The sequence below is a fragment of the Lissotriton helveticus genome, chromosome 10 (assembly GCF_964261635.1).
Source record: "Lissotriton helveticus chromosome 10, aLisHel1.1, whole genome shotgun sequence".
NCBI classification, from domain to species: Eukaryota; Metazoa; Chordata; class Amphibia; order Caudata; family Salamandridae; genus Lissotriton; species Lissotriton helveticus.
Window position 1 is genome coordinate 65,041,635 of NC_136071.1, and position 15,823 is coordinate 65,057,457.

The 15,823-nt window shown below is 42.3% G+C and overlaps 1 protein-coding gene across 1 annotated transcript in view; it reads left to right on the forward strand.

Annotated features, from left to right (window-relative positions):
* The window catches only part of LOC144783918 (extracellular calcium-sensing receptor-like), a 92,428-nt gene that overhangs the window by 64,588 nt on the left and 12,017 nt on the right, over positions 1–15,823 (forward strand). Inside the window, exon 5 of the mRNA XM_078662654.1 lies at positions 8,141–8,264. Coding sequence (XP_078518780.1) covers positions 8,141–8,264 — 124 coding nt within the window. The remainder of the gene's footprint in view (positions 1–8,140; positions 8,265–15,823) is intronic.

The window sequence follows — 15,823 nt, forward strand, 5'->3', positions numbered from 1 at the left end:
TGTCCAATGTGTTCTTTTAACGCTTTTAGATTCCACCCGGATTGCCTTACTTAACATCTATTCCAGGCCTCTGAAGAGTGGGCAGGAACCTGGCACTATTGATACGCTAAGGCAGTTTATCCTGACTCTCGATCCAACAGTAGCCCTAATAGTTGGCGGTGATTTCAACTGTCAATTTGAACCTCTTAGTAGCTTAGATATGGGAGGATTAGCCGATGAGGACCAGTATTGGTGCATCCCAGACACGCAGATACCGCCTGCCAGAGCATGGACCCCATTGGCTCTTCAAATTAAATCTTTCTCCCTTACAGCGTCCTTGCGGGCGTGTAATGGGAGGGTAGAACCAGATAGACCGGGCTCATCAACTTTTAATAGAGTAGGGCAAAACTCTATTATTGATTACATAATGGTTGAGCTCAGACATTGGGATAAGATCCTGGATTTTAGGGTACATACGAGGAAAAGACAGTGACCATAATGCCCTTGTCCTGACAATGAAACCTGAGAGTTTTGGGCTGTCTAACCCCGCCCCTGAGTCTAATGCTGCTCAACAGTCCCTCCTTCTAACTAATAACAGGAGGAGAGTCAAATGGTGCCATTTGCAGGGTTCTCCAGCTAAACTTGCTGGAATATACCAGCTGGCATTACCGCAGTTGGTAGAAATAGGAGAATTGGGAGCAAAGGATACCCAGTGTGATTCTCAGATCAAGATCTTAGGAACGCATAAGCAGTTGGTCGCTAAACTGTCTGATGCGTTTTATCCTCATGGTAGTAAGATGCTAAGCCCAGTACTAACCCATCCCTGGTATGATGCATCCTGTCGGAAAGCAAAAAAAGATCTGCTAACCGCAATTAAAGAAAAGGATAAAACCGGCATTAAACAATGTCGGACTAAGTATAACCAGGTTATCAACAGGGAAAAGAAAGACTGGGAGATGAATAGATGGGAAGAACTAAGATCAGCACTCTTAGGTAAGGATTCCAAGTCATTTGGGCCATTGTCAATTTTGGCGTGCATAAGGGTGGATTAGCACCCGTATCGAACATAGCACCTGCGGTCTGTGAAGCCCATTTTGGAGCACTTTTTGCTAATCCCATTGAGGAGGCCTTTTCAGTTTCCCCCCCCCCCCCCGGACCCCTTAATGAGTTTCGATTGGCGGGGCCGATGGATGCTGTGCTGTGTGAGGCTGAAGAGACTCCCTTGCTTTCAACCCCTGGACCCCTTCATGATTGGCGGGGCCTTTGGACACTGCGCTGGGTAGGATCGTAGCGCCCCCCTTGCTAGATTCACCAGGAGCCCTCCATGAGTATGGACTGGATGGGCTTTTTGACATCACGCTTGTTGAGGTTGAAGCTGCAATAGCTAAACTTCTACCCAACAAGGCGCCTGGTTTAGACAAGTTGCCTGGGGATCTATTTCGGTCTCAACCGAAAATTTGGGCTCCATATTTGGTTGTTTTATTTAATGCAATATTGAAGGGGATGGACCCACCAGAAACCTGGCTTGGAGCAGAGATAGTCCCTGTCTATAAAAAAGGTTGCCCTCTAATTCCGTCTAACTATAGGCCCATCAGTTTGATAGACACTACGCAAAAACTGATGGGCAGGATTATTTTAGACAGAATTCAGGGCTGGATAGAGGAAAATGAGATTTTGAGTACTCATCAGGCTGGGTTTAGGACGGGTATTTCTACCCTAGACCAAATATTTAGGCTCCAGGTATTACTTTGGAAAACAGTGAGAGTGGAGGGTGGCAGCCTCTACCTCATCTTTGTTGACCTGCGGGCCACTTTTGATTTAGTGCCCAGGGGAAAGTTGTGGAGAGTATTAATGGATCTGGGCATATCCAACTACTTATTGGATGTCTTAAATAGGCTCCACATGGATAATTATGCCCAAGTTAGGTGTGGGAGACATGGTGAATTGTCGGCTCGGTTCCCCGTAAAGAAGGGGGTTCGCCAGGGCTGTGTCCTGGCCCCAACTTTGTTTTGTCTCTATATAAATGGCCTAGTTGATCATCTGCTTAGAGTTATGGACAACGATGCTCCAAGGCTAGCGTCCGGTCGGGTGCCCGCTTTGATGTTTGTGGACGACACTCTGTTGCGGTCCAAAACATCAACGGGCATCCAACGCATCCTGGACGGTTTCGCAGCATTTTGCACATTGCGTGGGCTACAGATAAACTTAGATAAGACCAAGTTTATGATTTTTAATCCCCCTAAACAGACCCGCCCAAATCCGCTCTTGAATGGTACTCTTCTGGAAAGAGTTAGGACCTTTGAGTACCTAGGTATTACTTTATCTGAAAATCACAATTGGGGTTTTCAGACAGCAAAGGCGGCCCTTAGGCTATCCCAAGTGGTGGGTGGAATTGGTAAAGTGCAGAGAACCTCAGACTTTTAGCCAGCGGCCCCGGTCGTTGAAATTTACAGACTTCAGGCCAGAATGGCTTCCATATATGGGGCAGAATTATGGGGACACCAACGTATACCCAGCCTCATGAAGGTTGAGCAAACCTTCATGAGGAATCTATTGGGTTTGCCACTTAGTACACCACTCATTCCCCTACGTATGGACCTGGGGTTAGATCCTAAAGAGGAGGTAGTAGCTGCACAGCCGATGCTATACTGGAAGAGACTGTGGTCAGTGCTTGAACTGGCTTCTTACAAAGAATTTATAGAGGTGTGGGATTCTTTAAAAACAAAGAACATTCCATGGCTCCTACATATCAGGGCACTTAGCAACTGTATCGGCTTACCTGAGCTGTGGGATAATCCCGAATAAAGTTGTCCAGGGATAACCAAGGCAAAACTGTTACACCATCTCAGGTACTACAAGTCATTATCCTTACAGAGCTGTACTACCATAGGAAAATTGACGATAGAGTTCCTCCAAGTAAAAATCGAACCTTAAAAAGAGGATTTTTTGGACGTAATTTATCCCTCACTTGCGAGGAAACTCTACATGCAGTTTAGGATCTGTAGTCTTCCGCGCAAGGCATTTACCTGTAAATGGGCTAATACAGAGAACGCTGGATGCCCGGCATGTAACTATAAGCGAGAGGATGCATTTCACGTTTTGTTTTTTTGCCCTTCTTATCAGTTCACAAGGAAATGTTGGTTGATCCCACTCTGTAGGAATCTAGGCTTCAGACAATGTGCCCAAGCTTGTAGAGTATTAAGGTATGACACCCACCCCCTATTGTTTTTGCTGTCTCACTGTTCCTACTCGGCATGTGGCGTAGACGGAAAAGCTTTTTATGATAAATAATGTCTATTTCTAGATTTTATTATGTCTATCTTGATAACTATTAAGGTTTAATCTATTATTAGCTGTAAATTTTACAGGACATCCTATTTATTGTTTTAACTATTTCACGTTTGTATGTATGTATTTTATCTGTACTTTTATGGTTTGTGGTGACCGAAATAAAGTTATCAATGATGATGATGAAATATATTTATGAGTTGATACGTCAGGGGAATGCTTTTCAGATAATCTAGTCATACCTGTCCAACTTGCTTCCAGTCTTTCATCAGCAAGAGGTGTTTGATCCTGCTAATATAAATTATGCTGATCCTGGTGACTCAACCCATGGTCCTACGATTAAAAACATCAGCACCTACCATAGACTTCCTGGAATGTTAAACTCAGTTGGTTGGTGCAGTGAACCTAAGCTTTTCCCACACTAGAAATAAGAGGGGTCATGGGTAGTCAAAACTATGTGCTTTTGCAATTTGACATGCCCTCTCATTATATGTTTCTAAAAAAATATACTTGATTGCAAATTTTGCTCCCATTAATTTCTTCATCCAACCCTTCAAAGTAGTTTCTAATTCATATATCTGAGCACCTACTTGGAAAGTGCAGGCTGAGAGAATAAACAATTACACATATCTCACAGGCACAGGAGGTAGACAACTGAGATATTCCTCAAATTAGACTACTCTTACAGGCTTAAAGAGCTGAGATACCATTAATATAGCAGAGAATGACCAGCTGTAGATGTCAGAATATCCATTACGTTAATGTAATCCCACAAGCCCAGGCGTATATATGAGTAAATGCCTCCACATGACAAACAGTATATTAATTTTTGCAATCAGCCTTTCCTTTTAAGCTTACAATAGCACTCAAATATAGTTTTTAAATATATTTTTAAAATGCAACAACTTGGACCACAAACACACAAACTTGATGTTTTCTCAAACTGGCACACCTTTTGCTACAAATGCAACTTTTACTTTTGAATGGTATAAGAAATTCAACTTAACATGAGTGCATAATTTTTTGAAAAATACTAATTAGGAGAAATTGGGTTGTTGGTTGACTGCGGTGTGAGCCCTGGCCAAGAAGCAAACACAATCCTTGTCAAGGTGAGGCACAAGCTAAGCCAAAATTAACCTGTGTTCAACCCTTTCTTAGCTTGGCACAGAACAGTCAGGCTTAACTTAGAGGCAAGGTGTAAAGTATTTGTGCAATACCTCAAACAGTAATAAAGTGAAACCACTACACAGAAATGGTCCCACACCCAGTTGAAGTGCAGAACTTTCTTTAGAAAATAAAACAATATCAAAAGGACAAAAATCCAATGACTTGAACCGGAGATACAAAATGTTAAAGATTTAGGTCAAAATAGTGTTAAAAAGCACAAAGTGCCAACTGTGGCTATCAGGTTGCGCCGGACACGTACAGAGTCACAAGTTCAGGCCGACTGCAATGGAGCATGGATGTGCTACAGGGACCCAGTTGAGCCCGCTGAATAAAGTTCCTTGAATCCTGGTTTGCGGACCATTGCTTGGAGAAGCATCGAAGATGCATCATGCATCCGAATCATTGCCAGGCTACAATGTGAAGGCCTGAGTTGTCATTGAGGATCCCGTTGACGGAGCTTTTGATGTAAAGTTTGACTTCGGGAATGTGGCATTCAGTCAGCGTGATGCTTCGTTTCCAAAGAGCTGAAAAGCTGTGATGCATAGCCGCCATCATCCAGCCTTCCGTCGATGAGGGATGCAAGACAGCGGCTCTAAAGGTGATGTGGGCTGTGGAGGTGAGGCAACTATTTGTAATTTGTTCAATCTACATAGCAGCGGAGATGCATTGTTTCTGCTAGGGGTTGCGCCATGCAGCAGGGGAGATGTGTTGATTCTGGTGGATCCACAGAGGCTGGCAAGCACCTTAGGCCCACTTCCAAGGGTCCAGGACTGGGCCGGCACCATTGGGTATATAGACTCATAGATGTTCAGGTGCAGGTGCAAGGTTTTTGGAATCATGTTATGTCCCCGAGACTTCAGATCAGGAGGCTAGCTATCTAGCCAATTAAGTCACTCTGGGATCAAGAGATGCAGGTCCAGTCCTCCTAACCATAGCGAGAGTGTCAGTCCTTTCAGAAACATAGCAGTCCTTCTTCCTGGCAGAGTATCCACAGGTTCAGAAGTGTACTGAAGAGTTGGTGTCTGAGGCATCTAGAGGTATGCTTTTGAAGTGCAGAGATGTCTTTCCTTCCTAGCGCTTTATCCAAAATAACTACTAGGGATATGCTGCCCTTTGTATGGAGACAGAACACATAGTCTACTGAAATGGGGCTGGGCCAAGCTCCCCCTCCCTTCCTGCTAGTGATGTCCCATCCATTCACATTGTGCTCTCCATTGTGTGTGGCTATCTAGGAGGTCTACACAAAACGCACCCGTCACTCACACCTAGTCATGTGATCAGACACAGGCTACAGGCACCAAATTGCCGAGGCAAGAAAATGTCAGCTTTCTAAAAGTGGATGAGTCATTGTTGAGCAACTGCACACCTTCCCTTCAATAATTGTACTTGTAATCCAACTCACTGAATGAAATGCGTGCAAACAGAAGCCGTGAAAACACCCCTAATCACAGCACAATTTGAAAAAATACGCAAAAGGGCACATTTCTCCTGCACCCAACTGTCGCACTGCTGAAAAGGGAATCCTTCCTGAATGAGAAACTTCCTCAAAATTTAAGTCATTTTTGTCAATTCATCAATTGTAGTCCAAAACCTTATGTCATACTTATTTCTTAATATTTCACCACCACGGAGACAGCATGTTTGCGCTTTGATGCTTTATTCAACATTTTCAAGTGCCAAACGTTGCCAATCCAGGCTTTTACGAGGGCATGTGAGGTCAAACATGTTCTGAAAGTGGTCTTATTACAATAGCGTTCTCCCAATGCATTTCGAATCTTTACAATTCTTCGCCAGGGGTTAACTAAAATGAAATAATAATAAAAAAAACAAAAACAATTCAACTCGTTGCTCAACCATTACTAATGTGTAAAAAGCCCCGCTCGTTGCTCTGCCTCCACCCACACCCAAATTGAACTACAAACCATTTGCTGGTAACACTCAAAGTGAAACCCCCATCGTGCTCATAACCTTTGCCAACTCGCAAGGTGAGCATCCCCCATTTTACCAACATATACAGTGAATCTCAACTCCCTGCCAACTGACAAATTCCCCAAAACTCCAAACCACCCTCCTTATCTCCCATTTACCTTCTCAGCGCCACAACCGGCAGCATGACCTCATTTCACTTTCTCTTCACAAAATCTAGTTCCCTTTCCTTGCCGCTCGGACCGTTTTTAAAGAAGGAGCTCTCTCACCTGTAACCAATCAAGCCATAATTCACTCCACCCCCGTGACATGTGCCTGTGCAATACACTACAAATCCCACAATACACTCCCCTGTTGTCACAAAAAACAAAACTAATACACCCCCCTGGATCCTTCAACATATGAAAAAACCAATATAGCGTTGAAAGTAACCTTCCATAACCCCACCCGTCAAGTGTGTGACCTAAAAATAAATGAATGTTTAGAAACGCATTTAATAAAAGAAAAACATTAAAGCAGCAAAGTTCAACTGTCCCATCATTCGTTTTTGCGGACGCAAACGGACGATTTTTGCGAATCGCACTGTTTGCTCTCGCCAAAAAGGTTGATGCATGTGCCTGATGGAGACTAACACATACAACTTCCATATTTTTCTCCCACTTTGCACCATCACATTTGTGGCATAACCTCCTATAGTGTACGGCTATCCGAGATTGTCACCTTTTTCTAGACCCTATTTGTGCTGGCTCTTAACCTCTGCTAAACAGGCGTAAAGTGCGCATGCTCTACCTCATTAACTTGCCTATAAGTCCATTGCATATGAAATAGAAAATAAACCAAGGTCCTGGAAGTTAAATTGGTGTGGTATTTTGAAGTTGTATTCTTTACTTCTGATCCAATTCTGCTATTTTAAAGTCCAATCATTCAATTCTAGGTGATGCACGATTCCTACAACCAGAATGGTAACCCGAGGCTTTTATTATATTTAAAAATGCCGAGCAACATCACAGGGTATGCTCAGATGTGAGTCCCTTGCTCACTTTGCCACTGGATTCAAGCAAGCTGGGATGAAGACGGCTGGAATGCCAGAAACCGGTCCTCGGAAGCTTGTTTCCGGTCCAGGGAAGACAATGCTTGGCAGTTCGGGCTGGACTGTTCCCATGAGGCACAGGGTCAGACTGATTTGCATATAGACATGTCTGAACTGGGGTGGCAGAGTGGGCTAAATAACGGTGATGGATTCAACCCAGATCTTTTGACTGGGTGTGTTTGATTGATTCAGATGCTCCCTCCATCACCACCTCCTTTTGTACCGAGCAACATCACTATTTCACACCCATATAGGGGTCAGAAGACTAAGACACCGACAGCATAGACCTGTCTATCATCTGATGCTCAAAATGATCCTTCCAGTTTGTTGAATTAACTTCCTATCATGCTGGGTTGAATATAATAGGAAGTCATCCTATAGGATGGTCCTTTTGGTAGCCTTATCTTACTGCCAAAACCTAACCTGGTCACTAGGTAACAAGTAAATAAATGCCATCTACATAGTTCTGGAGGTAATTTGTGCAAAGAATAATATATGTTAATCTAAACATAATATCCATTCAGAGTTAATAGAAGAGGTATATGCTTTATCAGGAAGACAGCTCCAATGGAGACATTTCGTCACCCATCTTTCTTGCTCACTCTAGTCCTCTCTATCTGTTTCTCTCTCTCTCTCTCTATTTGTTCTTCTCTCACTCTCTCTCTCTTTCACTCCCTCTCTCTTTCTTAGGCCCCTACGTCGATCTGCAGTAAAAGCTGCCTTCCAGGAGAGAGGATATCAGCAGTTGCTGGACGCCCTTCCTGCTGCTTTCAGTGTTTACCCTGTTCTGAGGGGACTATCTCCAACCATACAGGTGAGATTAATTACTCTATGAAAATATTTGAAAGCAGTAGCGGGTAAATATTTTTGACAAAATATTTTTGTAATTTACATTATATTTATAGGACCAATATGGTTTTGACAACAATATTTTTCACAGAATAATTTTTGGGTTCCAATATTTTTGCATACAGTGATCCTTTCACGTTACTCTACATTGCCAACATATATATCACACACAATAAATGTTAATGAACACGCTATAAAAAGTGTGAACATGTTTCAGCTGCTCAATACAACTTTATTTTACTTTCATCAATCAATACATTGATGCAATAACAGTGATAGGTTGATATATTTACTTGCTGTTGCTTAATCTGTGATGCTATATTATTAACCAAATCACATACTCATTGTGATAATAGTACAATGATTGGGTCTTAGCATTAATAAGGTACAAGGTTAGAGGATGTCCGTTGGACCTGGCAGCCGTAGGGTGGTTTCCCCATCTTTATGCTAACCTCCTCAACTTCGCCTGCCTTGTTTTTGCTGGCTTTAGGGCTCTGTACACTTTAGCCGTGGTAAAGTGCCTGTGCTCTCACCCCAATTGGCATCTTTCATTTACTTATAAGTCCCTGGCAAAGTGGTACCTCGGGTACCCAAGGCCTGTTCTTTGAACGCTACTAGTGGACCTGCAGCACTGATTGTGCTACCTACTGAATTTGCCCTTTAATCATTTGTCAGGCCTGCCACTGCAGAGCCTATGGCCCACATGCATCAACATTGCCATTTGCGATTATTAGCGAAAAATAAGGATTCGCTAATAAGGAATCGCAAATGGCTATGCATGAAGAAATCGCAAAAAAAATAGCGATTTCTTAAAATTCCTTAATTGCGACTTGCAAATTGCGAATCACAATTAAGGAATACCTCCCCATTCATTCCTATGGTGCTAGAGGCCCATAGGAATGAATAGGAAGACATTCTCAATTTGCGATTCTCAATCAGAGAATCGCAAATTGAGAATGCAATTTCAAGGGTGCCAGGGTGTCAAATGGACACCCTGTTGCACCCCTGAAATCTGCCTATAAGTACATCTTGCACATGCACATGCCCCAAGGGGGGCATGTGCATGTGCACTTTAGTGCATTTTTCATAGTTTTTGCAAATTACCATGAAGGTCAACTTCATGGTAATTTGCTCCCCCTATTAGCGAAATCGCTTTTAGTTTGATGCATTGCATTTAAGGAATCTCAATTTGAGATTCCTTAAATGCAATCGCAATTTAAGTAATCGCAATTTTGCGATTTCTTAAATTACGAAAAGTACAAAAATTATGATGCATCCCAAAAGTTCAAATTGCATAAGCAAACGGCCGATTTTTTCAATCTCACCATTTGCGAATGCAATTTTCAATGATGCATGTGCCCCTGAGTGTGCAGTTTTACACTGCCATCTCTACCTGGAAAAATAAACCTTTTGCATAGTCCAAACCTTTCCTTTATAAAGAAGATGCTTTTCTTATCTCGGATCAATGGCCTGGAACAAACTCCCTCTGGAACTGCATGCTATTACTGAGCATCCGGTTTGCAGGAAGTGTCTAAAAACCTGGCAGGTGGCCTACAACGTTCACCTTTATTCTGCAGGTTACCTTACTGTCTAGTGCCAAGACACTCCCAGGAGTATGCAAGTGCTCTACAAATGCCTTTGCTTTTGCCTAAGGAAGGCCCAGGACAAACCAGAGGGCAGGGTGCAATATATTTTAAAAGGCAGGTCATGTACTATTCAGATTTACATGTCCACGTAGCGAAAAACTCCCTAAGTCAATTTTCAGTACAGCAAGGCCTATCTCTCTCTTAGGATACCATTGGGATTACCTTATTACATTTTATAAGCACAAATTACTTTAGGAGAGATAAGACCTCCAAATCTGGAATCCTAATCTAAAAACCTAATTTATGGCGAAATTAGATTTTAAATTACAATTCAGGAAATGCCATTTTTAGAAGGTTGGAATTTTTTTACTTTAGCAGTTAGGTGCCTGCTGCCTGTCTCTGATCAGTCTGGGGAGGGTGAAAACAGGGCTTTGTGTATTTCGCCCCCATAGGCACACAAAAAGGGATCTTTGATGTGACTTGAAGGGCCATCCTGGGAGGATGGGATGGAGGAGCTGGACCCATACTCACTTACACCTGAATAGGTTGTGTCCTATCCCCACACAAAGGGCTGCTTGCCCGCCTTTAGTGAGTCTGTAGCCAGGGCAGGAAGGGAAGTCCTCTGTGCACTTCAAAGACCTATTTTTGAAGTCTCCTCTATCCTTAAGCCTCACTGGTAATAAGTACTGGACCTCTGGCACCATCACTTCAGTACACCTCTGTACCTGTGAAGACTCTGCAGGGAAGAAGGACTGATGTGCTGCTAAAGGACTGCCACTCTGCTGGATGTCTGCTGTGTTGGACTCCTGCCTTGCTGAACTGACCTGCTACCTGCTGTTCTCTTGAAGGGTGAGAGGTACTGGACCTGCATTACTTGAACCCAGAGTGATTCCAAGAGATAGCTGGCTGGCCTTTTGATTTCAAGTCTCTGGGACATACTTCCAACCACTCTTCTTCTACACCTGGACTCTGCCATCTGTGAGTGTGGCCTGTCAAGTGGGTCCACCCCATTCCCGGACCTTTGCAATTGGGCCTCAGGTGCATGCTCAGCAAAACCCATGCATACTCTGTCAAAACAGCGCATCACTACAGTTGTGCATTGCCCCTGTTGTGTGTATCAGAACGGGTGATTCACTCCTGTTCCATTGATCAGGTGATTTGCTCCTGTCGCATGGACCAGAACCAGTGCATTGCCTTTGCTGCGTGGATCGGCCCCAACGCATCGTCTTTGGAATCATTACTGCACAAAGCTCTACATTGCAGCTCCTCTTTCATTGGAGACAATGCATCACTACTTGTGCATTGATCAGGACCAGCACATTGACACCACTGTGTCGATCAAGAGGGACGCCTCATGGTCCGCCTGAACCTTTGACTTTGTACGGCACTACCCGATATCCCAAATAAGTGCTTATTGCTTCTAAGCTCAATTTTACAGTTTATTTTTAAAAGTTCGTATTTCAAGTTCTGCATATTGAATTTTTGTCGTTTTGGTCTTGCTTTCTTTAATAAACTAAATACCATTATTCTAACATAGTGTGTAATCTTTTTGTGCGGTGTGTAATCTTTTTTACCATTCAAAGTGTGGCATAAGTACTTTAAACGTTGACTCTAAAGGTCAATCTGAATGCTCTGTGCCAAGATACCAGAGGGTGAACACAGGTTAATTTATAGTGTGCCTGCCTCTTACCTTGACTATGATTGTGGTTATTGTTTGACCAGGGCTTGACCCAGTCAACCCATAACCCAAATGTCTACAATGTTCATTCCAAGGTGTAATAAGGTGTTGAACTGAAACATAAATTGAAGCAGCCTGTAATGATAATATTGAATAAAACTGCCTGCAATTGTCATCAATGCTTCCTATAACCGATGTATTCATAAATATAGAGGATACTTCCTGCTACTGATTATCACCACATACTTGCTAATATTGTGCCACTGTAGAATAGGTTAGAAATGATGTGCTTGGATGTGAATTAGGAATCCTAGTGGAAGAGTAGGAGAGTGATCATCTCTTTGCCTATCTTGGGTGTAGTACCTCTAACATTGTCCAGTTCCTGTCTTTAATACAATGTGGAAATGTTGGTCCCTTAGATAAAAACAGATGAGGGAGTAGGCCCTACAACGAGATATGATCCTCCTGAAAGATAGCTCAGCCATTCATGTGCGACTAAAATACTGACTGGGTTTGTCAGGATGAAGATTGCTTGCAGACCATCATGGGTGAGGTGGCCATATTGTTTGGATTTAAAATGAACCACAGGTGTATCTTGTTCATCACTAGCAAGGCTAAAGAGGGAGACATTATTGTAGCTGTTACATATGGCTCAATTCTGATTAGCTTTGCAAATATCAATGCGCACATTACTATTTAGGTTTGACTCAATGATAGATAATAGGTGCACCTTGTTTATTTCACCTCCCTGTTATGGACCATTTACACTAGTCAGGCAAATAACACACATGCACAGTTGGGAGACCTCAGATTGGTAGTTATTACCCATTCTGACCTAAAAGAACCCTAATGGTTCACTACTGGGCTTCTGATAAATCCTTGCAATCGATATTTACTTAGTTTGCAATTTGCGCAATTTACACACAGGAGTCTATGCTTCTTGCATGGCAGTTCATTATGTGTCCTATATGGCCTATTTGTTTCTCAAAAGGAGCCTCTTGCACATACGTTTTGTTTTATCAAAGGTTGAATGGTATCGTAAAATATTTTCAGAAAGCTATACCTGTCAAAGTTATGAAAAGTCCTTATGGGGTCCAAAATATTGGTCTCAAAGGCTAACATGGTATATGCCTCGAAGAGAACCCAGATCTAGCGCTGAGTCTCTGCTCACTCCTCTCAGAATACAAACCTCCAGAAATGGTGGTCGTTCCTTCTCTTTCCTTGCCCCTGCCCTGTGGAATAAAATGCCCATCAATCTCCGTGCCATCTCCGAACACAGCTGCTGCCGTAAGAAGTTGAAGACCTGGCTTTTTGCTAACTAGGCCTCTCCCTTTTTCTCGTCAGAGCTGTCTGCAAGCGCCATGAGACTCTTTGGATATGATATGTGCGCGATACAAACGTTTTTGACTTGACTTGACTTGATGAAGAGTGGCACATATCTAATTATTAATAAAAATGTTGCTTATAAACTAGTAGCATTTTTACAAACAACATTCAATAATGCAGATTAATATCATACAGATTGTACGGGAGTTGTATATATTCTAAAAATGAAAAAAATAAATGAAGCAAACTACTCCTAATAGATTCATTCCCCTCCAGCAAAGATGCAAAATGTATCTCCTTTAGAGAAACTCCTGTCACCGGTTTTGCCTCCCATCCCCTTAAAATTCAAATTAATTCAATACCTAACAGAAAAACCTCAACCAGAAATCGTTCCAATCACCTCCACCTCAGTTTACAACCAGATGGCATGGAAATTATTAGCTTCTACTTAGTCTATTAGGTTTTGTATATGAATTGGCTAAATGATAAGTTTTTTACGTTTTTTCCAAGTGATTATTTTGAGATCTAAATGTGCTTTCAAAAATGTCACAATTGACATCAAAATATAAAACATAGCATCAGCTTTCTTTTAATAACTGATTTGGGGTTGAGAAAGGAATACACACTCCTTCACTTTACACAGATATTCAGTAACAATATAAACCCATTTTACGTTCATCAAATGTCAATCAGCAACCTCTTTGTTTTGTTGTGTTCACTGTAAGCTGTAACATTAGTTGTTCATGTAGGCTTTAGAGGGTTCAGGTATTTAATTCCACAACATCAGCATATATAAATCAAGGAAAAACACAGCATTTGCAGCCTGATTCATGTAGGCAATAGCGCTCGCAAAAGGGCCAGATTCTGAGAATCTGGCCCTTTGCGAGTGCGATTTTTGCATTTGGTATTCACAATCCCAAATGCAAAAATCGCTATGTAAGAATTCGCATATTTGCGTGGAATGGCATTTAAGGAATCTCTAATAGAGATTCCTCAAATGCTATTCATGACACAAAACAAAATAGCGATTTTGGACTTTTGGGGCCGCTATTTACCGAGAGGTCAGACCTGTCGGTAAATAGCAAAAACTCAGAAAAATGCTTTTAAAAGCATTTTTCTAAGTTGCATGTTGCACACACACATGTCCTTTGGACATGTGTGTGGGCAACACCTGTTCAAATGTGCATTTTAGGGGTGCTACAGGGCGTCCTTTGGACACCCCTGGCACCCTTAAAATCGCTATCTCATTTGCGAGTAGCAAATTGCTACTCGCAAATGAGGGATACTCCCCATTCATTCCTATGGGCCTCTTGGCCCATAGGAATGAATGGGGAGTATTTGCGAGTAGCAAATTGCTACACGCAAATAAAGAACATGTAGGAATCGCTATTTCATTAGCCATTCCTACATGAATGCCGTTTTGCGTGTCCTCAATAGCGAATCGCTATGATTCGCTATTAGGGCCACGCAAAACGGCCTGTACATGAATCAGGCTGTTGGTGATTAAGCCCTAAAGTATGCACACCTATCTAAAGTCATTGGCTGTAATGACAAAACAATGTCCAATGTTCAAACATTAAGTGGTGCTATCGTGCTACGCACTGATCCACCGTAGGTCCAAATTGATCGCACCTTGATAACAAAGTGCAGATCCAATATCTAAAAAAGAAAAATGCACTCAAGCACACACAGTCCAGTTTACACTGGTAGATCTCTTCTTTGTAATGTTCTGTTATAATGATCAAATCCAGTCCTCATTACTCAAAATCTTCCACATCACTTTTTACTTCAAAGGCACATGTTTATACCATATTGTCGAACAAACACTGCAGCCGACACATGTTTCATCCAGGAGATTTTTTGATGAATGGGGCTGGAAGTCCAATATTTATACATGGTGCCAGACTATGTTTTTTGGGGGACTCCCTGTCCTACCCTGACATCTGGTTCAGGAAAATTCCAAGCTTCGCCAGTCAAGGCTCCAAACTGTCTGGTGGTGACAAAAGGAAGGCAGGTCTAGTGCCAGAAGCCTTTGTGTGTTCAGGAGGCAACGCTCTTTTAAGGGTAATCAGGACTGGGTATAACTCCCTTCGCAGCATCTTGCTAGGATACCCCAACATGTTAGCATCTAAGCCCCTTTTGTGTTACTGTCCAGAAGCAATACACAAATCCAAATAGCAGAGCCATTCACACTCAGGACACAGGCAGGAGGCAGAAATGGTTGGGACAAAACAATGCCAACTTTCTAATAGTGAAAAAATTGCGCAATGGCTGCGCTACATAGATTATATTTGGTGTCTATGGATTGGGTCCAAGGAAGACTTAGAAAGCTTTTATGGTTGGCTCAACACGCGCTATAAGGACATAACAATCTACTTGAGCACCAGAAGGACGAGCCTGACGTTCCTGGATGTGGAGGTGTCACCCAATGAGAAAAGATTGACACCCACGATACACAGAAAGTCTAATGATATGAATACCATTCTACATCACAGAAGTGCTCACCCAAGGAGCCTGAAAGAAAACTTGCTGTATGGCCAATTGTTGTGGATACGGCGAAACTGCTCAAGAAAATCTAATTATGAACAGCATGCAAAAATCTTCAAGGAACAGATGATCTTGTGAGGATATCCTAAGAAACTACTCAATCATGCAATAAAAAAAGCGTGGTACATGCTTAGAGAAGATTTGCTACAACAGGAAATCAAACAACCATTGGAAAGATTGGTTTGTGTTACAACTTTCAGTCCAAATACCAACAAATTGACACAAATTGTGTTAAAAAATTGGCACCTGTTGGAAAACCTGGAGTGCCCATTCCCAAAACCACTCTTTGCCATGAAGAAAAACAGGAGCATTGGCCAGCAGTTTGTGAGAGCTGGCATTTTTCCATTGCAAAGCAAGCAATATCTAAGGACACAATGGCAAGTAAAA